At 33.2% G+C, this 25,447-nt stretch overlaps 4 protein-coding genes and 1 pseudogene across 5 annotated transcripts; 1 reads left to right on the plus strand and 4 right to left on the minus strand.

Moving 5' to 3' along the window:
* Nucleotides 1–2,858: 2,858 nt before the first annotated feature.
* On the minus strand, nucleotides 2,859–4,223 carry LOC140890921 (two-component response regulator ORR3-like). Its single transcript, XM_073299088.1, has 4 exons — nucleotides 3,789–4,223; nucleotides 3,548–3,678; nucleotides 3,368–3,445; nucleotides 2,859–3,246 (listed from the first exon to the last, which is right to left on the minus strand). Exons 1-4 carry the CDS (start codon nucleotides 3,904–3,906, stop codon nucleotides 2,971–2,973), a joined length of 603 nt encoding a protein of 200 aa, XP_073155189.1. The 5' UTR covers nucleotides 3,907–4,223; the 3' UTR covers nucleotides 2,859–2,970.
* A 3,463-nt stretch (nucleotides 4,224–7,686) lies between these two features.
* Nucleotides 7,687–12,171, minus strand: LOC140886754 (phosphatidylinositol 4-phosphate 5-kinase 6-like). 2 transcript variants are annotated; one of them, XM_073293549.1, is made up of 8 exons: nucleotides 11,638–12,171; nucleotides 10,233–11,520; nucleotides 9,716–9,883; nucleotides 9,377–9,542; nucleotides 9,077–9,193; nucleotides 8,790–8,983; nucleotides 8,447–8,632; nucleotides 7,687–8,370 (listed from the first exon to the last, which is right to left on the minus strand). In XM_073293549.1, exons 2-8 carry the CDS (start codon nucleotides 11,417–11,419, stop codon nucleotides 8,082–8,084), a joined length of 2,307 nt encoding a protein of 768 aa, XP_073149650.1. In that variant the 5' UTR covers nucleotides 11,420–11,520; nucleotides 11,638–12,171; the 3' UTR covers nucleotides 7,687–8,081. The 2 variants fall into 2 exon arrangements, with proteins under 2 accessions (XP_073149650.1, XP_073149649.1); XM_073293548.1 differs by having other exon boundaries at nucleotides 10,233–12,171.
* Nucleotides 12,172–16,158: 3,987 nt separating this feature from the next.
* Nucleotides 16,159–18,893, minus strand: LOC140886755 (uncharacterized). The gene is made up of 6 exons (XM_073293550.1): nucleotides 18,749–18,893; nucleotides 18,427–18,480; nucleotides 18,199–18,314; nucleotides 17,969–18,117; nucleotides 17,753–17,834; nucleotides 16,159–16,768 (listed from the first exon to the last, which is right to left on the minus strand). Exons 2-6 carry the CDS (start codon nucleotides 18,446–18,448, stop codon nucleotides 16,655–16,657), a joined length of 483 nt encoding a protein of 160 aa, XP_073149651.1. The 5' UTR covers nucleotides 18,449–18,480; nucleotides 18,749–18,893; the 3' UTR covers nucleotides 16,159–16,654.
* A 1,020-nt stretch (nucleotides 18,894–19,913) lies between these two features.
* Nucleotides 19,914–20,858, plus strand: LOC140888615 (mitogen-activated protein kinase kinase kinase 20-like). Its single transcript, XM_073296310.1, has one exon. It carries the CDS (start codon nucleotides 19,914–19,916, stop codon nucleotides 20,856–20,858), a length of 945 nt encoding a protein of 314 aa, XP_073152411.1.
* Nucleotides 20,859–23,603: 2,745 nt separating this feature from the next.
* On the minus strand, nucleotides 23,604–25,047 carry LOC140888616 (flavonoid 3'-monooxygenase CYP75B137-like; annotated as a pseudogene).
* Nucleotides 25,048–25,447: the final 400 nt, after the last annotated feature.

The following is a 25,447-nucleotide window of genomic DNA, read 5'->3' on the forward strand; positions in this document are numbered from 1 at the left end:
TGACTGGTTATAATCTCCAACCTTTTAACGGGAAAATGGATTTTTCGATATGTCAGCAGAAAATGAAAGGTATTTTGATTCAACAAAAAGTTTTCAAAGCAATAAATTTGTCATATTCTGCTGATGAAAAGACTGAGAAAAAAGCTGAAATAGATGAGTTTGATTATTCGTCTATTATCTTGAACTTGTCTGACTCGGTGTTAAGAAAAGTTGGTAAACTAAAATCTGCTAAGGAACTTTGGGAAAAATTAGAAGAACTTTATACTGAAAATTCGTTGCCCAGTAAATTGTTTTTGCTTGAGAAATTTTTCCGGTTCAAACTTGATTTAGAAAAAGACATTGACGAGAATATTGATGTGTTTACAAAATTAGTTCAAGATATTAAGCAAAACGGAGATAAACATATTGATGAATATACCCCTATTGTTCTTTTAAATGCTATTCCTGATTCCTACAGTGATGTTAAATCTGCTATTAAATATGGTAGAGATTAGATAACTTTAGATACTGTTGTGAATAGCTTGAAAAGCAAATAAATAGATTTAAAGGCTAATAAGGGTGATAATAATTCTGAAGAAGCTATGTTTGTCAAATGAAAGTCTAAAAACAGATTCCAGTCGAGACCCAAGAACATAAAATGTTATAATTGTGGTGAAATTGGTCATTTCATGAAAGATTGTTCTAGGCCTAAGCAAAACCAAAACCAAACCAAAACAAAGATTTCCAAAAGGAATATGATGATCATGCAAATATGGCTTCTTGTAGTGAAAACATGGGTGATGTTTTTATGGTGACTGAGATATATGATGTGTCTATGGTGAATTCTGTGCATTCAAGTGAAAATGAATGGCTTATTGATTCTGCAAGCACTTTTTATATGTTCCCATTTAAAAATATGTTTTCTAGTTATGAAGAAGTGAAGCATGGTTATGTTTCTGTGGCAAATAAAAGATTGTGTCAAGTTGCTGGTGTTGGTGATGTCTCGTTGAAGTTTGATTCTGGTTATGTGTTAACTTTGAAGAATGTGAGACATGTTCCTAATTTGTGTCATAACTTGATTTCATGTGCATCTTTGGAAGATGTTGGTTTACAAGGTAGATGGGGTAATGAGGTCATGAAAATTATGAAAGGGTTAGTAGTAATTTTCAACGCTGTGAAAATAAAAAACTTGTATGTTTGTCATACTGAATCTGAAATTTGTGTTCTTGGAAGAGTTAAGTTTTCAAATTCCCCTATTCTCAAACATGTCACTGCTCCAAACAAGGTGGAGCATTTACCTGTTGAAATGTTTAGATGTTGTTTGAAAATTCTAAACTTTGATATTATTGACAGATTTGTTCTGTTTGTGTATTGTGTTGTAGTTTATTTTGTGTTTGCTGCATATTGGTTGTTGCACTAACTCTGTGTTCTATTGTGGGGCGATGATGATGACTGTAGGTGACTCTCGTTAACAGTGAACCGGCGTTGGGCCAAAAGGTGGAGATTTGTTGGGCTTTGGCCCAACTTATCTTCCTTGGTTCTCAGTCCACTTCCAAAGCCTTTTTATATCTGTTTCTCCCCAACCTCTCATTAATTGTTGTGCGTCTCTTTTCCTCTTCCGCGACTGAGAAAGATTGGAGCGGCTGGGAACATGGGGCAGCCGACAGCTCCCTTTTTCACCGTAATTTCTAGGCGGCTGGATTCTTGTATAGCCTTATTCATGTTGATAAAAGGCAACCGAGTGATCGAGAGAAACAGGTGAAGAATAGAGGCAGCAGAGATCGAGATCTTGAGGGCGAGAGATTGGGATAGAAAGGGAGCGTTAGAAAGACAGCTTGTTGTGCTTCTTCTTCCGGTGACTAAGTGTCTTCTTCCCTTTGTCTTTGTTTTGCTATGTCGTTCTTGTTTTCTGGTTGAGTTTCTCTAGTATGTGTGGAGACAGTGAGCAGGGAGAGTGGGAAACCTTTGCGGTCTTCGCCTTGGTTCGTTGGTATTTCGGAGAGGCCGCATCGGTTCGTCTGAGTCCGGAAGCCTTGATATCCATCACGATTATTCTACTGTCAATTATTTTCGATTTATGTTTCCTGGTTTTCTTTGTTTCTCTGTGTTGTATTCGTATTGTGCAGCTTAAGAACAAGGAAGAAGAAGTGAGGGGATCGAACTATGAAGACGGCGAATTCCTAATACAAAGTAAACATAACACTTTTCTTTTTTCTTTAAAAATACACTTTTCGTTTTAAAGCATAAAACAAGAACTAATATGGTCAATTAAATAATTATAATTAATATAAGAAAGGCACAAAAAAATTATATTGATATTTGGGCTGTACAAGAGAAGATATATATACTAAATTATTGAATTTGAGTATTTAATCAAACTAATTAAACTCGTCTCAAACTTGAGAATTTCATGTAAAATAAACTTCGACTAAATTATATCTTTGATATAAGTATTAAAGTTGAGACAAAATCTCATCTACACTCATCTACTCGGAGTATATATCGTCTTAAGACAGCTAAGAAGAGTCAATTATTGAGATCTCGTTGAGATTTGTTTCACATTACTACAATAAAAGATGCTTCTATTATTCGAAAAGTCTTCGAGGAAATAAATCAACCACACAATACATGCATCATTTGATCCGTAATTTAAAAATTAAAAATATTCTCATTTTGTTTTAATTTTTTTTTAATGTAGACCATATCTAGAAATTAATTGATTAAAAACCACCTTAAATTTTTCACATTTTTTAATACACCACTATAAATTTTTTATCAATAAAAACAAATTAATAAATTTCATTATCTACTCGAATGATACGATAGATAATAATTATAATAATTACAAAAAAAATCTAAAAACATAAGACTAGCAAGGATGAAAAATGGGATTCATACAACTGATGTAATAAATAATTAAATTGCTACAACTTTTAAAAATAATTAACATATAATCGATGATATACTACTACGTACTACAAATTAAATTAATCATTTAACAAGTTCCAAATCATTAAATTTTGCTCTTATTCTACCCGGAGACAAGCACTCTTCAATCGGCTTTCTTTTGGTACTAATAATATTTGGTTGATTTTTTTGTATTGATTTTCCTCTCAATAAATGTGGCCTTAGTTTATTGACATCAGATTGTTGAACTGGCTTGATGAAGAATTCTTGCGCTCCTTGCTGCAAACAATTATCTATTCTCGTGGGAACATTTTCGGATGACATTATCACTACTGGGATGTCCTTCAATAATCTTGATTCCTGATATATAAATAAAATCGCGACTTAGTCGAATTAACGTCGAAAAATTATGAAAATTAGTCATAAAAAAATTATGTGTTTTTTAGAGAAAATTAATTATAGATGTGGGATGTATGTTTACTTTGATCTTTCTTAGGAGGTCATAGCCTGTTATTCCTGGCATACAGTAGTCTGTGATAATCAAATTCACTTCCACTTCCTGCAATATATGGTTCATAATTAATTATTAGAAAAAGAATTTAATTTAAATCATAAAATAATATAAATAAATAATTATAAAATGATATGAAAATAATCATACATGATGATCAATATTATTCCCCGTTGGAGGAAAATGAAGAGTTGAGTTTGTGTTCTTGTTTATGTCTGCATTCTCATCTTCTAGCAATCCAAGGTATTCGAGGGCCTTCACTCCAGAATCTACCGTAGTAACTGCGTGTAAAAAAATAATTAAATAATTTTTAGAATTTTGAAATTTATATAAAATATTAAATCAAACTTTTTATTAAGATAAAATGAGCTAGTAATAACTAATAAAATACCTTGATAAGAAGAAGTTTTGAGGAGCCTCTCGATTAACTTTCGATCGATGATGCTATCGTCGACGGCTAGCACGTGAAATGGCATCGTCGTCTCGTTGTCGGTACAAGTACTACTCATTGTCACAGATGATAGCAAAATTTTTCAAAAATGATATATGTATATATATAGTGGAATTATATATTCTTGGGAGATTATGAAGAAGAGAACTAATTGTGCATACTGAACATGGATATAAAAAATAGTAGATGGTGGAGACAATATATTTATAGGGTTTGAAAGTGTAAGAGATTCTGAGAAATATATAGGACAGTTTGAAAAGATTAAGATCCCACAAGATATCACTTAGAATCTGCAAGATTTCATTTGTTGATTTTTGAATTCGAGAATAAGCAACGAACTTTCTTGTTTTTACCTACTTTTCTTGGATCCAATCTTTAACAAATATGTCTAGTATTATTTTAAAATAAAGGGGATCCTTCGGATCTTTCTTTATTTTTTTTTCTCAATTTTTGGGATTATATTGGATTTAATTATTTCTTTTGGGGGAAAAATAAAAATAGGATCCTTTGGATGTTCGATGCGTGCAAGTTTGGGAATTTGATGTTTGCTTTCTTTGGTAAAGATTGGATATATTCCCATTATTTTCTTGTCTCTATCGATATCTACACGAGTCCGAATTGGTGAGCAATCTTTCTTTATTTTCTATACTCGAAGATCATAAATGATTTTATCGAATTATGTGAGATATATCAACATTTTATTTTAAATAAAGATTTTTATTGTTTTCTTATTTAAGAGAAGAGATTGTCCTTTTCACATCTTGCTCGGATCTCTAGTACCCACTAATATAATGGGTGTGTCTTTATATATAACTATTGATCTGGTGTACACGATGCGTACTTACACTATTGGAAACTCGAAATAATTATCATTGACATTTACTTTTTTTTTAATTAAAAATGAATCATATCTTAAATTTTAATGATATATAAAGTGAATACACATTTTTTTTAATAAATTTTAAAAATGGGATTACAAGATATGTTACACCAGATATATCAAATTTAGGGTAGAGTTCAACCTACCTTATGAGTATTATCCCAATGATAGATTTAATATTTCATGATTTATCACGTCAACAATATATTATTAATCACGCCTATGTATAAATATACGAATCATTAGATGCATAATTTGAGAATTACTTTTAGTGTAGGATCTCATTAACCTAAATTTAGTCGGTGTATTTGTAATATAGAACTACAGATAGTATATGTGTGTGTCAAATAAAGTAACAATAAAGAAATATTTGAAGTTATTTGGAGGATAATATTTAGAATACATCCTCTTTAAAATCACTTTCACATAACATATCTAAAAAAAAGGTTTTTTAAGACCGAGTTTGTGTGCTTAATTAAATTCAGCTACTATTTGCTCTAACCTACTATCTAGTTAATTATTATTAGATTATTGAAGATCTCATATTTGATATTTTATTATTAAAATCTCCGTCCTATGCTACATCACTACAAGCACACCAATCTTGACCATATATATTTATTTTAATTCTTATATTTTCATCCCCACAAAAAATAAAATCCTACGCTCCATCTTTTTTCCTTTTTTCCTTTTTTTTTTGACATTTTCTTTACGTGTCTTAATTCGTCATCAACTTTAAATTTTCTTGTGTTTTAATTTTTTTTCTCTTCATGATATTGATTGAGGTGATTTTCAATTGAAGAATCCACATATATATATATATATATATAGTAATGATTCACTGCATATTAGTATGCAAAAATTTTGTATGCACCACGTGATGTTCGCGCGAACATCTGAGATGTTTACGCGAACATCTAAAAATAAAAATCATATGTTCGCGTGAACAACTCATATGTTCGCGCGAACATCACGCGGTACACACAAAATCCCTCCACACTATATCATAATTATATATATATATATATATATATATATATATATATATATATATAAAGTACCCATTTCGTACACACACAAAATATTATGGAGTTGAACTTATTTCAATGAAGATTTGAGGGACAAATAAAGAGGAGAGTAACATGAAGTGAAGTTTTTTTAATGAAGATTTGATACACAAATGAAAGATTTCTTGATTTTGCCATGAATCTAGATAATTATGAAGGACACCCACTTGCAATAACCTATTTTATTTATTTCTTTTCCCAATGTGAGTTGGTTCCTGCATGGAATTAAATTGAAATCGCCCTCATTTTATGAATTATTTCCATAATCAACAACAATAATAATAATATTCCAAACTTATAATATCAATTATCTACTATCTTTCGTTATTATTATTATTGGTTTTATTTAACTTAAGGAAATGGGCTTTGGAAAATATTTTTAATTCGAGTATCTATTTGGCCATCTAATTTAGTCTAAAGTTGTTATTAGTGAACATATAACTTATCAAGGCCCAATACATTTCAAAGAAATAAAGAGGAAGAGGAAGAGGCCCATAACAAAGTGGTAAGCCCAATAAAAAATTGGAGGTCAAGAGAAAAGGACCTGATTAACAAAAAATATTGCAAAATTGTTTTTCAATTAACTAATTTTATTGGTTAACTAGCCGCCTTGCATTATATTTGGATTAAAATATTTTGTTTAATAAGTGTGAAGAAAAATATATTTGAAATGACTCAAGTACTTGAGGGTTTGAAATACCTTATTATGGTGTTTTAATTATTTATATAAAAAAATTAAATGCATTCTAGCTTCATCTTAGATGAAAAACTTTTATTGCTACATGTTCTCTAGTTAGATAAGTAGTTTTTATATTTCCCATTCACACACACACATAAATGAACACAAAAAATAGGTGCAATCGTATCATGAATCAATTTTGTAAGATGAATCTCTTATCCGACATGATCAATGCAAAATAGCGGAACCAATAAATTTAATTGAAGGAGACGTAATTAATTCTTTATCGACGATGGGGATGTCGGTAAATCATTTAAAAAAAAATTATTATTACAAATTTGAACCATAACATATCAGGAATGAGACAAAATTGACGGAAAACAGATTCAACCATCGACCTTCCATTAACTACGCACCTGACTCGACTATTGCATGACGATTCAAATATCATGACAATTGAACATATAATATTTCCTCGGATACCTATGGAACTCAGATATTATTAATTAATTAAATCCTAAAGTAAGTCAATTATCTTAGAATGATATTTCATCCTATTTTCAGCGGCAAATATTGTCAATGCAAAAGTCACTTGCAAGACGTGCTTTGCAGTCAGATATCTAGAAAGTCTAAAATTTCGAACATCTAAATTTTGACTTTAATTTTAAATGGAAAAATAATTAGTCATAAACATGCAAGCACGTAAAACATATATATATTTTAAAAAATATTTCCCATGTAATATTAAAATTTTCAAGTGAATGGTTACTTTATGGACCTCCACATCTTCAAAGTCAAAACTCCCCACTTTTTTTTTTTTTATAATAATCCATATTGCTGCCATAGTTTCTCGTTTCTTTTTCCTTTTTCTTTTTTTTTAAATATATATATATATATACACACTTTTTTAGGCTCTTTCTTCTCCCCCATACACCTCACTTTTCCTATTCCAAAACATTTTATATTTCACATTCTAGATTTGAAGGTGAATCATATTTATTAGTTGAATTATTTTGATATTTTTTAGAATCATTACCATTTCATTTCAGTTTTACCATGTTATATGTTTCTATTTAACGTCCCGGCAACGGTAATTATTTTTGAAAATTTTGGACAATTGGTTATTGAATTAAACTTCAAGCAATAAACCTGTAAAACCAAAAAGACATAATGAACAAGGTGGTCAAGATTTTCCTCATTCCTCTGTTTTTTTTCCACTAATTATTTTGTATTACATTTTTTTCCTCCTATACAAGGTTGGTTATTCAATGCAATAATCCAAGAAGTTGCTCACCTTCTGGGACAAAAACAATGGGTACAAAAAAATCAACCCTTCACATTTTCACCAGCTCAACCAGTGTACCTCTGCTCGATGTGAATCGGATCACTGGTTAACGTGACTTCTCCGATTCTATAAATACAATAAATGGTTTTCTTTGACTAAAATTCATAGCAGCATGCAGCATGAGAGCCACCATCATCCAACAAAGGCGAAAACCTCATCTTCTGTCTTTCTTGCAAGCATTGATCATCGTTGAATAATGAACCAACTGTGCCATGTGGGCCTGCTGGATTCATCTGGGATCATACCAGTCAGTGCGTCGACATCAAATATCTTCTGTAAAAATTCTGAATATAAAATCCCGAAAACGTTTAGAGTACTGCCTAGGTTCGACAGCAGATATTGAAGTAGCATCGAACTGGAACGACTTGTACGCATGCTCGAGTTTCTTGCTGATGTCGTAATCTTGTAATATGTCTATTATACCAAATACTAGGATAACGTCATAGTACTCCCCTGTAGGTTCACCAACAAGCTGAGACTCGGGGTTGTTCCTTCTAACTGTCAGTTCTGCCCTTGCTGGCATATTTGAGCCTAAGCTAATCGATGCCCGCCTGTCAAAACATGGATATTAATGACGAAACAAAACGCATAATTCAACCATTTGAAAAACGAGCATCTGGTGTGTACCGGTTATGATTGGCGTGAGTGTGTACATCTGATCTAGATTGTTGTGAAGTTTGAACATCGGAAACATTGGCCTCGGTGTTTAATGGTTGCCCTGAATGGGATATTTCTCGGAAGTGAATACCAACCAAAAGACTGTAATCCATGATTCTCTCAAGTTCAAGAAAGTCGCAATCCCGATTCACTTGCCTGCAGGTTAAATATTAGTACCAAGAGATTTTTACGCATCTAAATATGTATATTTCACAAGTTTTGTGTTTTTCTCTTATGAGATACGGATCAAATTTAAACGAGAAGCGACGTACTAGGAAAAACCGACAGTTTCACCAAACTATAATGCAAGTACCTGCAGAAATCTTGGTACCACGACTTCTGTAATCGAAAAATGAAGTTCAAATCGAGGTCCTTGAGAGTAGTCGTTGGGTCAATGTCCGATTCAGGTTTGTCAGTTAACCGCCCATGGGAAGAGCCCTTCAAGTCGAAACGCCTATGGATAGCATAATCGGTACAGAACAAGTTTCCCATGATGACAAACCTAACCTGTTTATCGAGCGGACATTAATAAACTTGCAACATAAATGCTTCAGTAGAACGGAAAATCATGATCAATCTTGAAATTGATATATAGAGTACCTTCTTTTGTGCAGGTCCAGTCATCCGAACACAATGAAGCCCGAAAAATTTGGTCACCAGCGTGTTTTCAAATGCCCGAACGTGTTTGTAATAAGCTGGTAGCATTCTTTTAAGCACCTGTTATAAAAAGTTGAATAAACGTTCATTGAGTACTATATTTTTGTGACATTGAACATAGAAATTCGAACAGGAATCTGTAATCCGATAACTGAAACATATGACTCTGTAACCAACCCAAAAATCCATTTTTATTAAAAAGTATCACTGGTACCCGATATTCAAAACTTAAACAAAACTCACTTTTACTTCCGACTTTTTCATGGTTTTGATCATGTATTTATCGTCATTTGTCAAGTAAAAGAAGCTTCCACTTTTCCCAGGTGAGGAGAGCTCCCGAAGTGCATCATCGCCGCATATGGATATCATGTAATCAGCAGGATCCACCTTAAATAACTTTCTAAGAGTCCTGAAATTAAAATATCTAGTCAATCAGATTGAGAAAATATTTCAAACCTATTTAAACTCAAAAGGAAAATGCAAACAGATGCACAAGGAACATAAAGTTTATAATAAAAAATCCCATGACAGATTAATAATCTGAAAAGCAATATAATGTTTGCAGTAGTATTAGTACCTCACCTGAAAACTAGTGGGCAGTAATCTTTCCATTTGAATTCGCAAGATTGGTGCGGTGGAGTGTGCTTAGATCCTTCCGGGGGAAATCGTGTCCATATTTTATCTCTGGGATCAAAAGCCATAGCTTTTAGATCGAGGGATGTAGCCGGAGCAGGTCTTCCTACAGAATGTCTGAATAAAGGTACAAATGAGCCAGAAGCAGAAAGATGAACAAACAGAAATAGCACAATCACATTACACAAATATTCATCAAGTGTAAAATCGATACTTATTGTATTCAAGATGTAGGTCTAGTGCCTCACGAGGCAACTGGAATTGGACGTTACAGGTCACTATAAAGATTAGCAAAGATAAACAGAATGATCCAAGGTCACTGGCTGAAGAATTGATTTTTCGAGTTCCTGGTTGTTTTCTCTCTCTCTCAATTCAATACTAAAGAACCACATTATGTATGAAAATGTTGACGAGAATGCTAACTTAAAAGAACATTTCTATACAACACATCCTACAGAAGTTTTACCTTATTCCTAGCTGCAAATTGAGCATGAGCTCGTAATGTTTATGGCCTTTTGATATAGTGAGTCCCTGCCTTCTAATCGGCTTTATCACGATATGAGGCCTACTACATCTTTGTGAGGAATCTGATTCTTCAGCTCCCAACCCTTCGTCTGCTTCTCTTCCGGAACCTAAACTTTCACTAGTAACATCACAACTCAAATCAGATTCGGAACCCAATCCATAATCACCTCCGTTGCTCTCCATAGTATCCATAGATGCTCTTTTCGCCCTTGCATCAATCTCTTTATAACTCTTCCACGCTGATTTCTTTTGAAAGGACTCCCCTTCACAAGGCCAATTAACCGTCTTTTGCGAAGGGAATATAGGGATCTTTTCACCAGAACTAATTCTACAATCTCTCAAGTTCACCAAATACATTTCTTGAGGATTCCAATCAAAACCACCACCTACTTGAGCACCAGAAGGATAATAAGTTCCACTCTGCTCCCTTGGATCCTTACTCCACACACCAACATAAAAACTTCCATCCTCCCAACGGAATGTCCCGTTTCCCCTCGGCAAACCTTCCTCCCAACAACCGTCGTATCGATTACCGCTGCTCCAAATCATAGTTCCATTGCCGTTCATCTTCCCATTCTTCCAATGTCCAATATACTGATTCCCATTGCTCCATTGGTACCTCCCTTTCCCATCAGGCTGCCCCCGACGCCACTGCCCCTCGTAAAAATCCCCATTAGCGTAATTCCTAACCCCTTTACCGTGCTTCATATTCACCACCCAAGAACCTTTATAACTATCATTTGAGGACCCTGTATAGGTACCTTCACCATCCATGAAACCATTCTTGAATTGTCCCTCATATGTGGCACCCGAGGGCCAGCTAAACTTCCCCTTCCCCATTTTCTTGCCTTTAAACCAATCACCTACATACATACATCCATCTGCCCACAAGTATTTGCCATGGCCGTTGGGGAAATTATCTGCCCATTGTCCCATATAAATATCCCCATTGGGAAAAACCTTTTCAATATGATGAGACTCACTAGGATTATAAATTTCATCATCATCGTCTACATGGGCCACAGACATTCTTGTAAATATGATGTTTGCCCTTTTCTTTGCAATCGCTTGTGATTTCTTCAACGTTGCCTCCCAAGCCTTCACAATGCCACTCAATTCTTTGTTCATTCTCTTTCAAAATGCACACCCTTTAATCTCTCCCCCTTCTCCACATCCTCAAGAACTCATTTTTCTGCCAAATTTTGACCTTAGCCCAGATCAATTTTTCTCTGTGTCAGGGATTTGAGTTCCAAAAACAAATCAACAACCATAATTCCCACGGCCCAAATGGCCAAATATTAAATAGACAACAAACGCACCACCCAAAATGAAAGACACACAGACACCTTATCTATGAATGGTGTATTCTCTGGCTCATTTTTTCAAATGGGTATCTTTTTCCTTGTGTTTTCAAACACAGTACATTGATATATCTATGATAACAGAGAAAGATAAATGGGAGAGTAAGTATCCACCACAAAAAGAACCCACAATCAAGAATAAAATTCAAGAACTCTATAATTCTTTTGATTTTTTTCAGAATGGTCACCCTGTCTTTGGTGATTATTACCCCAAATAAGGTGTCAAAGAATTTTGAAAAAGCAGAGCTATTGATTGACAAAGAAAGCCAAAGAGTGTAAAAAAAAGAAAAAAAGAAAAAAAACAATGACGGCCTCAGTTCAATTTTCAAATAAAAAAAATAAAACAAGAATTCTGTGTCTCTTTCAACCTTTTTTCGAACTGTCTTTTTGAATTTTTTAATCCTAAGAAAATTTGGATTGGACGGGAGCCAAGATTCAACAAACACATTGTTCCTGGTTTCCGGATTTGGCTCCTAAATCTGCTAACACACCTAACAAATGGAAGGATGAAAGAGACATAGTGGGTGTGATGTGTTTGCCATTTTTAGTGCTCAAAATGTCAATCCCCATTCTACTCAAACTAAATACTATTTCACTTCTTTTTTCATTTTATTTTCTTTTACCTAATCTTGTTTGCATTATTCATCCCACCATCTCCACTTCTAATTATTATTTAAACACTGGGACGTAATTCTCTTTTCGTAGGTATACGGTGACATGATTTTATAGATTTGTATCTGTGAGTTAGATTGACTTGATTTATAATTTTTTTTTTATGATTCGAGTCGAATAAGATATTTGACTCACAAAATTAACTCATGAGACAATTTGACGAGAGCATCGTGACTTTATTATATTCATCTCATCTTTGTTGGGGTAGGGTTGTACCTTTTTCATACATTATGAACCATTTAAGTTTTTGTCGCTATACCTTTATATTACCTTTTTCCAAAATAGTTATTTTTTAGGTTTATTTGTTCTTTTTTTTTTGACAAAATTTAATTTTGTTTCGGTTTTTATTTTTTATTTTTCATTGCAATTACAATTACGATGAACACAAGACACCGATAAAAAGTTATTTTCGCGATCAACTAACTTTTCGAGGTGAAGACATTTTCTCACTTTTTCTTCATTTGATTTTAAAAATATGTTGGATACGTGTAAAATGTATTTGGTTTTATTTGCTCCTAAATTTAATGGTCTTAAAGTGCATTAAATATATTTCAGTTGAAGCTTCTAAAGCAGTGAGAGTTATTGTCACAACGAGAAATTCAATTGATGCAAAAAATTTCCCAAATTTAAGAAAAAATTATATGTTAATCTGAATTATATTTTACAATTTAATAGAAATAGTTACCCAACGCGTATAATATACAGATATATTTGAATTTAGCCTATATAGTTTTAAAAATATATACACTATTAAAGTATAATATTAAATAATCCGTACTCGGGACATTAAATTTTATTAATAAATTCTTCACATGGAAGTAATAAATTACAGTAATATATATTTATATATATTTCGTCTTTATTTATCCTAAAAACTTTGATTATAATATTAAAAAATCTAGCCAAAAAATAAAAACACTCGAAATATATAAGCATTAATTAAAAATATAATATGCTAGGATGTTTTATGACGCAATAAAAATAATTAAAATCTTAATTTATAGATGGGGTGAGTGAGACTGTGAGATGGATGATAGCAAATATAGATTAAAAGTTTTTGCTTTTAGAGAGAATTTTTTTTTAAAAAAAGTAAAAAAAATCAAATATACCAAAGATTATTCATATTAAAAGTTTAAAATATATATTGATAGACGAATAGATCTGATATTGTACACAGTAGGATCGTTGGAATATTAAGATGTAAATAACTTAAGTTTAAAATGTAAAATTTTAATTCACATATGTTACATATGTTATAGTTTTTTTTTTCTTCATATGTCCACAAAATTGACGGAGACTTGTGTTCAAGTTTTCTCCCTCTCATTTTTATTGTGCCACATTCCCGTTCACATGCGATGCCTTGTAAATAATCTATTTATTTATTTATAATTATGAATTATTATTATTATGATTATTATTATTATCGACATCACTGATTCATTATCTTCATTAGTTTTTTTTTTGTTGATATATTCATTTTAATTATTATAATTATAAATAGAAGACGTGATAACCAACACTATGAAACTTATTGCGGACCCACTTCAAGAAAGCAGACCAAATAAGTGGCTCGAAAAGGCCACCCTTGTCCTTTGAAGGCATCCCATTTATTATTGCTGTTGCATTTTGTTTTCGGTAGCAAAAATAAATAAATGCATTTTATTTTATTTTATATTCTAAATTTATAGTTGAAAGAGCTCACATCATAATGAAATCAAAAAATTATCATGTAATGATATTTTCATATATATAAAAAAAAATCTATCAACTATAACTTTCATCTATTTGTGTTATATACTTTTGATCGGCAGAGTGTCGGCACAGGTAATTTAGAAGAGCATACATAGTGCATAGTTAAAGTTAAATTTTATATATGTATTTACCACATACATTAATAATATATAATTTTTAAATAAAATTCAGAAATAATTTAAAATATCATGTTGCTTCCTAAGTAAATTATTGTATTGCAAAACAAATGAAGCGGCCTTAAATTAAACACGAGCTCTACTTAGATTAAGGCTTCCGAGTTCCGATTGCACACAATCTACTCTTTGGATTATACCGACGCTATCCCACTCAATCATTCGTAAATGTAATCCTTTCGATATCAGGTTTACTTGCCACGCCACCCCAAGGGTAGTGATTTTGGGGTAATATAGACTTTCTCCAATGAGATCCATTGATTTTAACCAATCACGAATTGTCACGCCACCCCAAGGACAGTGCCCTTGGGGTAGCATAGACTTTCCCCATTGTGGACTTCTTTAACGGGGTTCAAACATATATATGTGTAGACATGCTAATAGGGGTTTTGTTCATGCCGTCCGCAAGGTACTACCTTGCGGGCGACGTGTAACTCCATGATTGGTTAAAATTAATAGGTTCCATGTGAGGTCCACTAATTTTAACCAATCAAAATCCGCGCACTACCCTGTGGGTGATATCGACTTAACCGCTAATAGGTCATCTCATAAGCTGTCTAAACTTGTACTTTCTAGTCATACATCATGCACGTAGTGTTTTGTTGGTTTTTCATCTTAGTACAAAATGTTGTATGTCGGGATTATTTTGAGTAATGAATTTATTTAGTTAAAAAAAAAAAAGCTAAGAACCTTTTTGATTTCCTTATGTTTTCATTTTAAAATATAAATAATGCATATGGTGTTTCATATATAAATCTATTTTAAACTCAAATTTTGTTTTTTGTTTTTTTTTAAAATCAAGAATAAATCCCATGCAAATTTGATAGGTCCACATATTTGTTTTTTTTAAAAAAAATTAGATGTTAGCTGCGAACCTCTTAAATAAAAACATAAAATAAAATGTATTTCTCTTGCTTAAATAAAAACATAAAATAAAACGTATATCTTACTAAAAAAGGTGGTAGAGGTCAAAATCACATCATATTGTTCAATACCTAAAAATTAAAATGCAAAGAAAGTGCATGTTAACTAAAGCGGTAAAGCTAAGTGAGTTAACTTTATTCTTTAGCTTTGCATGTATTATATAAAATTACAGAAAAGTGAATGTAAACTTCGTTAAAAGCTCATCAACGTAACTTTTAATTTATTTATTGAACAAGATTCACTTTATTTTTCAGTTATTGTAACTCGTCAGCACGTTTAAACGCCCGTAAAGAGGACTTGTTTAATTATCTGTGAACTGAAAATAAAAAAAAAATTTGCGTTTCAAAAATTTATTCGTTCTTTGAAAAAGGCTTTGTAATGTATCGGACACCAAAGTGAATTCCCTAAAGAAAAAAAAAGGAGAAACAATTTTTTTTAAAATTTATTACAATCATATGCCATTTTCCGAAGCCAACGCACATCTTCCTTTCCTTTTTTTTTTTTTCTTTAAAATTTTGGTTTTATTTATTTGGCCGACCGTCTGAACGAAATGTCGTCAAAATTAATTACATTAATGATTGATTTTTTTTATATAAAAAAATAACGTACAATGATCGTTTAAAAAAAAAAAGAAAATCTTGAGATTGAATTTAAACTAAGTTATATATTGAACTGTCATATATCACCCAATATTTTTTAGACGGAATATATCACCCAATATTTATAGAATATAAAATATTTTTTTTATTTAATCAATAAAAAAAATACTATTGTGGTAAATTTACAGAAGTTCTTGATGATATATGAACACTCATATAATTTTGAAAAAGAAATTGCCAGTGATTTCATTTTTCAATATATGCATGTTTGTTTTCCCTGTTGAAATTGCACTTTATAATTCCTCTGTGATTTTGTAAACTATTTTAGAATGAACAAATAAGAACATATAATGTTATTAAGTATAATGTGTTATTTAGGGAAACAAGTTTCATAGAGTACATGATGAGTATGTTTAAATTAACATGAGATGTTCGAACGGGACTAAGTAGTGTTTGAGAGAGTTTTTAAGAAGCACTTCTCAGCTTTTACTTCAAGAAATTTTCTGAGAAGTGCTTTTTTAGAAATTCTCTCAAATACTAACTCAGGCGGGTTAGAGACAGTTTGATCGATATCCTTGCCAATCGAAAACCTTACGGCCGGAAAAATAAATCCCATCTTCCTTTCCCGCCGAAGACCAAGAACATGTATTACCGCAGTTCGACTTCCAGTACGAGTCAAAAATAAAAAATAAAAAAAAAAAAATACTTGGGTGAGTTTAGTAGTGTGAATTTCAAATTCACCTGTATCAGTTTAAGTACATATATCTGAACCTAAGCTAATAAAACATAAAAAAAAAATATCAAACATTTTAGATTGAAGATGATAGGGAGCAGAACCAAACAAGAAGGCACTCGTGTCCTGTATGATATATGGAATCAAACTCATGCCTTTCTCCTCAACAACAAGGCAAGTAGATAAGACAAGGCGGAATCGACCGAGGCCAGGGCAACAATAAGCAAAGCAACAAGAACAAGAGTCAGGCTAGCAGTCTTCAGCTGCCACATAAAGAAATGAAATGCATCAGACTTAAAGCTAAATGGTCTGAAATTTGAAAAGAAGATAAATTGGCAGTTTGAGGCAAGCGATAGAGGATTGTCAATCGACTCAATTCATGGTCAAAGCGATGAACCAGACAAAGAGACGTTCTTAAAGATAAATGAGTACTATGAGTCACTTGAGTCGCATAAATCTCCATTTGGATAAAAGGCGAACACGCAAATCTTGCATCACCAAGATTAGTGATGGCCAAAAATTTTCTCTGCCTCACTTGCCGAAAAAGGAAAATCAAATAAAGCAAGGTCAGCTAAGTCCTACAGGGGAACTGTTAATCATTTCACAGTCTGTTGCACAATCTTTATAATCTATAGACTTGAATCAATCTACTAATGCTCCATCAAGCAGCACAGTAGAATCGCATTAAGTGGAGCACTGAATGATTTCTGGTCACAGAGGAATGGGCTGATAATTTATTAATGAACCACTCAGCTTCTTCTTGTGCCTGTGTACCCGTCAATCCTCATCACAATCACTAGAAAAAGGAACGATCTGCGTTCTTACCACCAAGATAATTATACTCCCAACTGTAGCTAGAAATCATGGGTACATCTGAAGGATAATGATCGATTGAATTGTATGTCAACACTTTCAACAAGCACCTAAACTTTCAACCTTCTTAATACCCTTCGACAAAGTTCTTTCTGATGCACACACACACATACATCGGAAACAAGATAACGGTTAAAATACTTCTGCATTTCGACAGGATAAAAAATTGAACACTAACTGCAAGTCATGTATTGCATGACGACATAATAGTGTCTTGTCTACAAGGTACCTAGAGACCACACTTTAAAGTCGCAATAAAGCATGCAACAAAAACGTAGGCAGAAGGCAACCAGGTTGTGAAATGTAATTCATAGAAAAAATTGGAAATGCTCTTAATATACCAGCAGAAGGAAAATAAAACTTTAGGGACTAACCGTTCTCTGAAAGCTTGGCCACTCGATGTACCTTAACTGGCTAGGTTGTTCAATTAAAAATACAAGTAAAGTCCGTACACCCCTGCATAACAATAGAGAATTGGCTAATCAGGATGCTGGTTAAAATTTCTTTAAAAATGCGCAAATTCTATATTCTTTTTGTTGCTTTTATTCAATTTTCTCTGTTTCTTCATTTTAAACCCATAAATAAGATACCAGATAGCCTCTCTTAATGGATTCACCCAAAAAGGCTCCGTGTTCGAGTCATTGTCATAGCTCGGCTGATAATCTCTTCTCGTAGCTAAAATACGTGTTCTTCCATGTTGCCGTTGGCGTTGAAAAAAAGTTCTAAAAAAGCAGGGGTTCTGTCCACATTCCAAAAGTTTATCAGTCCATAAAATACATGGGAAATTACAATGATAAAAGACAAAGAACTATGAGGTTACCCCTCTTGAAACCAACTCGGCGCCAATGTGAAATTTACTAAATATGCACTCATTGAAGTTACTCTGAAGCATCGACACCTGAGGATAACCTAAACCTATAGCCGGAAATTTGATACCTGGACAAAGCATAACGGCAAATGCAAAACCAGCAAGTTTGCATGAACCTTGTTTTAGAATAAAAACCATAAAATATTTTTACACACCCCATGGAAAGGGAAGAAAGATAACCTGGAGAACAAAAAATTAACATGGGAACGAAGTGCTATGTTTACGGAGCAATCTCTGCAGTCCAATTACAACAGCAAATCAATAAGCAGAATTCGTACGGAGAAAACTCAACACAATGAAGCAAATGCATATAAAAATATATGTAAATAACAGAAACTCCATTCTAGACATTTTCGTCTCCAAATTTTCACTTTTTTTCCTCCAATTTCCCCAAATTCAAGCTCAAAATTTGACATTTACATGCTAAAAGTAAAAGAAATCTAAAAATTTCCAAATAAATCCAAAATACATTCAAGTGACTTAAATAAGGGGAAAAAAGAACCTTGCGGTGAGAAGTGGAGCTCCAAATTCTGAACCTCGATAACTGAGTTTCTGAAAAATTGAATGGAACTGATTGTTAATTTTTAGGGTTTAGACTTGAAAAGTAACAGGGATTTGGTACTGGGTTGGTAGTGAGTTGGCTAGTGGAGTTGATTGGTTCTGCTTAAGAATTGGGGAAAATAAATTATAATGATTTATAATTAAGAATTAAAATTTAAACTAATAACGATAAATAAATATTATTTTGATAATATTGGATATTAATAATTTAAAGCTATATATACAAGCATATTCACGAATATGATGATGAGCCAAACTCAAATCAGATAAACGAGTCGAATTTGTAATTTTTAAACTTTTGAAAATATTTAATTTTAATTTGCAAAAGCTATGATCATGTTTTAACTCGCAATTTTTTTTAAAGTATTAAATTTGTAAATTTTAAATAGGTACTCCTAATAGATTTTAAAAAGTAATCCTTTTCCAATTAAATAAAATGAAATATTAATCGATGTGGCATGCAGCGTTATTTAAAAAAGATTTGGAATTAATCATAGTTTGGGAAAATAACAAAGAGCAAGGAAAAGAACTGAAAGAACGCCTTCGACAAACAGAAAACAAAGGGGCCGGGCCATATAATTTAGGGATGAAGACATATATTATCCCCTTTCCAAATAAACTTTGGCAACATTTTTTTTTATACTTTAAACTTTTTGAAAATATTTAATTTTAATTTGCAAATGCTACAAACGTGATCATGTTTTAAACTCCCAAATTTTTTTTTTGAAGCATTAAATTTGTAAATTTTAAATAGGTCCTTCTAATAGATTTTAAAAAGTAATCTTTTTTTTCAATTAAAAAGAAATACTAACCGATGTGGCATGTAGCGTTATTTTAAAGAAGATTTTAGGCAATCCAACAAAATCCCAAAAACCCATCCTAATTAGAAAACCACACTCCTCACACAACTACAAATTATACCCGCTCGGGAATTCATCCTATATAAACACGCACCCTCCAATATAATTCTTTTCATTGTTTCGTAGGACATCCTATAGCTAGCTAGATATATACATCACCAACCCTCCAATTTATAATATTGTTTTCATATTTTCGTAGAACCAAATTCTGAATCAAACATCGCAAGAAACATACGAAGAATTATCATGCATTGGATCAGAGGAGAAACGCTCGGGAGAGGAGGTTTTGCGTTCGTCTCCAAAGGCCTGATCCAACAAGAAGAAGAAGATGGGAACACTAATATTCCTTCCATCGTTGCCGTAAAATCTTCAAAATCAACCGAGTCCAAATCTCTCGTGAAGGAAAAGAAGTTGCTGGATCGTTTCAACAATTGTCCGTTCATAATCCGATGTTTCGGAGACGAGACGTCCCAAGAAGATGGTCAGGAGTTATACAATATCTTTCTGGAATACGCATCCGGAGGTTGTTTGGCAGATATCATCATCAAATCATCTGGCTTACCGGAGCCACTTGTGAAGAATCACACAAGATCAATTCTAATGGCTCTGTCTCATATGCACGCACTGGGTTACGTGCACTGCGACATTAAGCCACACAACATCTTGATCGTTAAACAAGATGTCGAAGAAGAAACCGCAAAGCTCGCAGACCTTGGAAGTGCTCTTAACATGCGTGGAGGCCATGAAGATGAAGATGATGGGGGTTTCAGGGGAACTGTTCTTTATGCGGCGCCAGAGTCGATAGCCAAACAAACATACGTACCTCAATCGGATGTTTGGTCTTTGGGATGCACCGTTTTGTCCATGCTGACGGGGAATAATTCCCCTTGGAAGTTTGATAGATCTATGAAGGCCGCAGATGTGTTGATGAAAATCGCTTGTAGCGATCAGATTCCGGAGATGCCGAAGAAAATTTCGAATTTTCTCAGAAAGTGTTTTGTTAAGGATCCAAGATCAAGATGTACTGCCGACATGCTTCTTGATCATCCCTTCGTCAAAGCTGTACCTATTGCCGGAAGATGCAGCCGCCGCCACCACCACCACCTCGCGTCAAGATTGTCTCACGGCATCAGCTGGTTGGTCCCCAGCTGCTTTCATCACCAAGATTCGGCAGCAGTCAGTCCTGTGTAGTTGGAGTTGTAAATGGATCCAATTACTTGTATACATTTTTTTTAACAAAGTAATATCTATATATAGCATCTAAAAAGTATATATACACCATTAATTTGAGCATGTTGCTGGGGATTAGCATGGGATTCTGCTCTTCCATAGCTGGTTAATATGATAAATATGCGTGAATTTGGGAGAGTAACTTGAAAATTTTTAATATGAAGTTAAACTAGCTGGTTGAGCCACTGATCGCAAATAATTTTCCAATATTTATATAAGTTATAATTAATTTTCCAATATTTATATAAGTTATAATTATAATTGTAATTATATAATTATAATTGTGTTAAATACATAGAGTTGATCAATATTTTTAGCAAAGTTTCTTTCTTTTAAAAATAAAAAATTAATCTGTAAATTTTCTGATTTGGTTAGAAAATATATAATCTGACATTATTTCGTTATTGAGAATTACGACTTTTTTTGTAAGAAAATAAAAATAAATAATTAAGGTGATCAATAGATACATTGCATAGATGAAAGAAAAACTATATTTTAATTTCTTGGATTTCTCGATAGAACCCAAATAAATAAATAAAGTATGAAACTTCTTTTACATAACATGTCATAGTTGATTTCTTGTTTGCAAAATTTTAAATGTACTTCATTACTTTTCAAGTACTAAAATTTTGGTTGAAATTTTTATATCTCAATCTTTTTTTTTTAATGATGTTTGTAGTGAAACAAAAATGCATTTTTCAAAGAGAAAACAACCTCACTAACTATACCTGAAAAGTGAATATTGATTTACTTTTTTGGAAAAAATTATTTATTGAACTTTGGAGCAAAAATTATACCTTATAATATAATGTCAAATTCTCTATCTTTTATTTCAATTCAAGATCGTCTTTGGAAAAAAATCCGAAATAAAATCCCATATGTGTTTGGTGTTTGGTTCAATTTGTAAGATAGTGTTTGGGAGAACTTCTTAAATACATTCTCAGTTTTTTCTTCATAAGATTTAGAAACCAATTCTATTGTTAGCACAAATTTTTACATTATCGTCTTATTCAACTTAACCCACGAAAAAATCATACCTTTTAATATATATATATATATTAAAAAAATATAGACGGTTTCGATTCGTCTTACGAATATATATCTGTGATATCGTTTCACAGGTTGTTTCTATTATAATTGATAAAACTTTTGGTAATAAAAATTAAAATGATCCAATCGAATCGACACATCTCCTAGTGTCGGGTCATTCGAGGTATCTAAATGTAAGTGACATTGTAGCTGTATAGGCACAACCTTAATGTAGATTTAAAAATTGAGATTTATGAATACACGTGTGATCGACTATTTTTTCAGTGATCTTCATCTTTAAATACATCATGCGGTAGTTTCTGTTAAGGTAGGATGAAATTATCCCATAATTAGGCACTGTTTGGTTGGATGTATTGTTAATCTATGTATGACTTATTTTATCAAATCCTACGTTTTTTTCGACATATTATTTATTCATATATTAAGAAGTGTTTTGTTAAGGATCCAAGATCGAGATGTACTGCCGACATGCTTCTTGACCATCCCTTCGTCAAAGCTGCCCCTGATCTAGCCGGAAGATGCAGCCGCCGCCACCACCACCACCACCTCGCATCAAGATTGTCTCACGGCATTGGCTCGTTGGTCCCCAGCTGCTTTCATCTCCATGATTCAGTCAGTCCTGTGTAATATATATTATATTATCAAAGGAAGAAAAATTAATGGAGTTGTAAATGGGATCCAATTACTTGTATAGATTTCTTTTTAACAGATTGATATCTATCTATATATATCTATATATCTAGCAAGCATATATACACCACATGAACATGTTGCTGTCATGCATGCTGTGGATTAGCATGGGATTCTGCATGTATGTATATATGATATGTGTGTGAATTTGGGAGTAACTTGAAGATTTTTAATATGCTAGTTGAGCCAATATGATCGCAAATATTATAATTATAATTATACTTATATATAACTGTGTTAAAAAATGCAGTTGATCAATATTTTTGGCAAAGTTCCTTTGATTCTTTTTGAAAAAAAGTTAATTAATATAAGGTGATCAAGGGATGCAATATTCTATTATGTATAGATGACACTGAATTAAGCTATATTTTAACATTAATTTGGACTTCTTGATATAACCCAAATAAATAAATAAATATTTAAGAAACTTCGTTTACAGAACATGTCATATATATTTGTTGATTTTTTGTTTACAAAATTTTAAATTTACTGCCATTAGTTTTAGAGTATTAAAATTTTGGTTGGAATTTTTAAACACTTTATTTGAGGATGTTTGTGCTTGTATTGTAATATTGTATCGTTAACAATAATTATACCTTATAAGATAATGTATGTTATTCACGTGCGAGACATGCACGTGCTTTCTACTCGTAGGTTTAAAAGAGGTTATATATAGTAATTTATAAAAACGCACGTTCATTCAATCGCTGCTAAAGATGCGAATGCGATCACTACTAAATAAGCTCATGACTTATTTCCACATATAAAGGTGACTTCATGAATTAGAGAGATCTCAATCAATTAATATATAGTTCTACGTACATAAGCAAAGTTAAGATGAGCTATTTATTTTGCCTAATTAGCTCATGTAGTTATAAGCCTAGTAATCATGCATGGTTCCACATGATGAACATGATCTGAAAGTTAAAATTATAACTACTAGTAATTAATTAATTCACGTACGATTTACTCATAAAGACTTGGACTAGAAAGTCTTGGTGTTGGTATTGCAATCAGAGGTATTTTCTTCCTCAAAACGAGCCCATACTTGTCCGATAAATCCATCTTCACGGCCCCTTGAGCCAATTTCCAGTCAAAACAATGCACCAACGTAGCCACCAAGTACATGAACATCCTCTCAGCCATGGCCGTCCCCACGCAACTTCTTCGTCCCGACCCGAAAGGGAAGTATTTAAAGTCATCCCCACCATAATAATCAAACTTCCCATCAAGAAATCTTTCTGGCCGAAACTCCCATGTGATAGGATCCCGATGAATGGCCCAAGCATTGATGATGACGCGAGCCCCTTTAGGTATTACGTACCCGGCTACGTTGCACGTCGAGTTGGGACAGTGTGGGGCTAAGAGAGGCAGCGCTGGATGGAGACGTAAGGTTTCTTTCATCAAGGCTCGCATGTAAGGAAGGTTTTGATTAATGCCTGTTTCTTCGAGCATCGAGTGTTTGTCCGCCACTGTCTCTAGTTCTTGTCGGACTTTTTCAAGTATGTGTGGCTTGTCCATCATCTCGGCTAGAGCGAACTCGATTGTATTCGCGGTTGAATCTGTCCCGGCAGTTAGTATATCCTGTATATGTTTCACAAAGAATATTTCACTAGGCACTTGTTATTAATTAATTGAGCATGCAATCAACGTCTTAATAATGAAGCTAATGAAAAAATTGCACCACATGATATATATATATATATATATATATATGTACCATCAACAAGGCCTTTAGATGTGTCATAGTTAAAACCTCTTTCTCATCATGACTTTGCTCATCCTTTAACTTCAACAAAACATGTAGAAAATCCCTTCGTCCATCATCCATATTCTTCATTCGTTGCTCGATTATATCATCAAATATTTTATCGAATCGGCGCGTCGAAACTTTCATCCTCTTATGTAGTCCTTGAACATCAAATCTAGCCAACTCGGGGTAATAATCTGAGACATTAAACGTACCCAACAATCCTAAAATCTGAACAATTACTTCCCTAAACTCCAAGCCTCCGGATTGTCTCCCACCCCACAGCATGCTTGTAATAACATTCAGAATATATAGTTAAAAAACTTTGTTCTCCTACATTAACCGGAGATCCGGCTCGGCTGTAGAGATGCTTAACCATCAACCTTGCCTCCCTACGTACGCCTCAACTCATGCACCGAATCCAAACTCTTGTTACTAAGCATTTCGCGACTGGCTAGTCCTTTTAGCATTCGCCACACGGGTCCATAAGGAGACCATGATATGTAATTCGATCCCTAGCTCGTAGGATGTTTCTTTAGCAACAACGTACGGGCATGTCCCGGTAAGCGAACGTGGCATCATGGTCTTGAAGTACTTCTCTTGCTAATTCTGGAGAGCTTATCACGATCGGCCTAGTTTGAGGGTGAATATGGGGCCATATTAATTCTTGTGCAAGCTCAGTGAAGCAAGCTAGTGGTGAGTTGAGGGTTTAGTGACATGAAGGTTTCCTACGAGGGGCCGGGGAAGCCTTTGGGCCCCGGCGCGGAAGGGGCGGCTGACTATTTCTTCTCCGTGATTTTCTTATGAGAAGTTTGAGAAATATAAGTATCAGAGCTAATACGGCAACGGCGCCTTGGAGCAGCAACTGAGCTTCGTTGTTATAAGTCATTTTTTTTTTTTTTTGAGCAAAATAAGTCATTTTGATTATCAAGAAATGTTCTGATGGAAAGGAAGTTGAATGAAGATATGAAATGGGGCATGTTTATATATATACTAGGAAAATGCACGTGCGATGCACGTAGATGACTAATGGTTGAAAACATGATCACGAAATTTAAAT

The sequence above is a fragment of the Henckelia pumila genome, chromosome 3 (genome assembly GCF_033568475.1).
Source record: "Henckelia pumila isolate YLH828 chromosome 3, ASM3356847v2, whole genome shotgun sequence".
NCBI classification, from domain to species: domain Eukaryota; kingdom Viridiplantae; phylum Streptophyta; class Magnoliopsida; order Lamiales; family Gesneriaceae; genus Henckelia; species Henckelia pumila.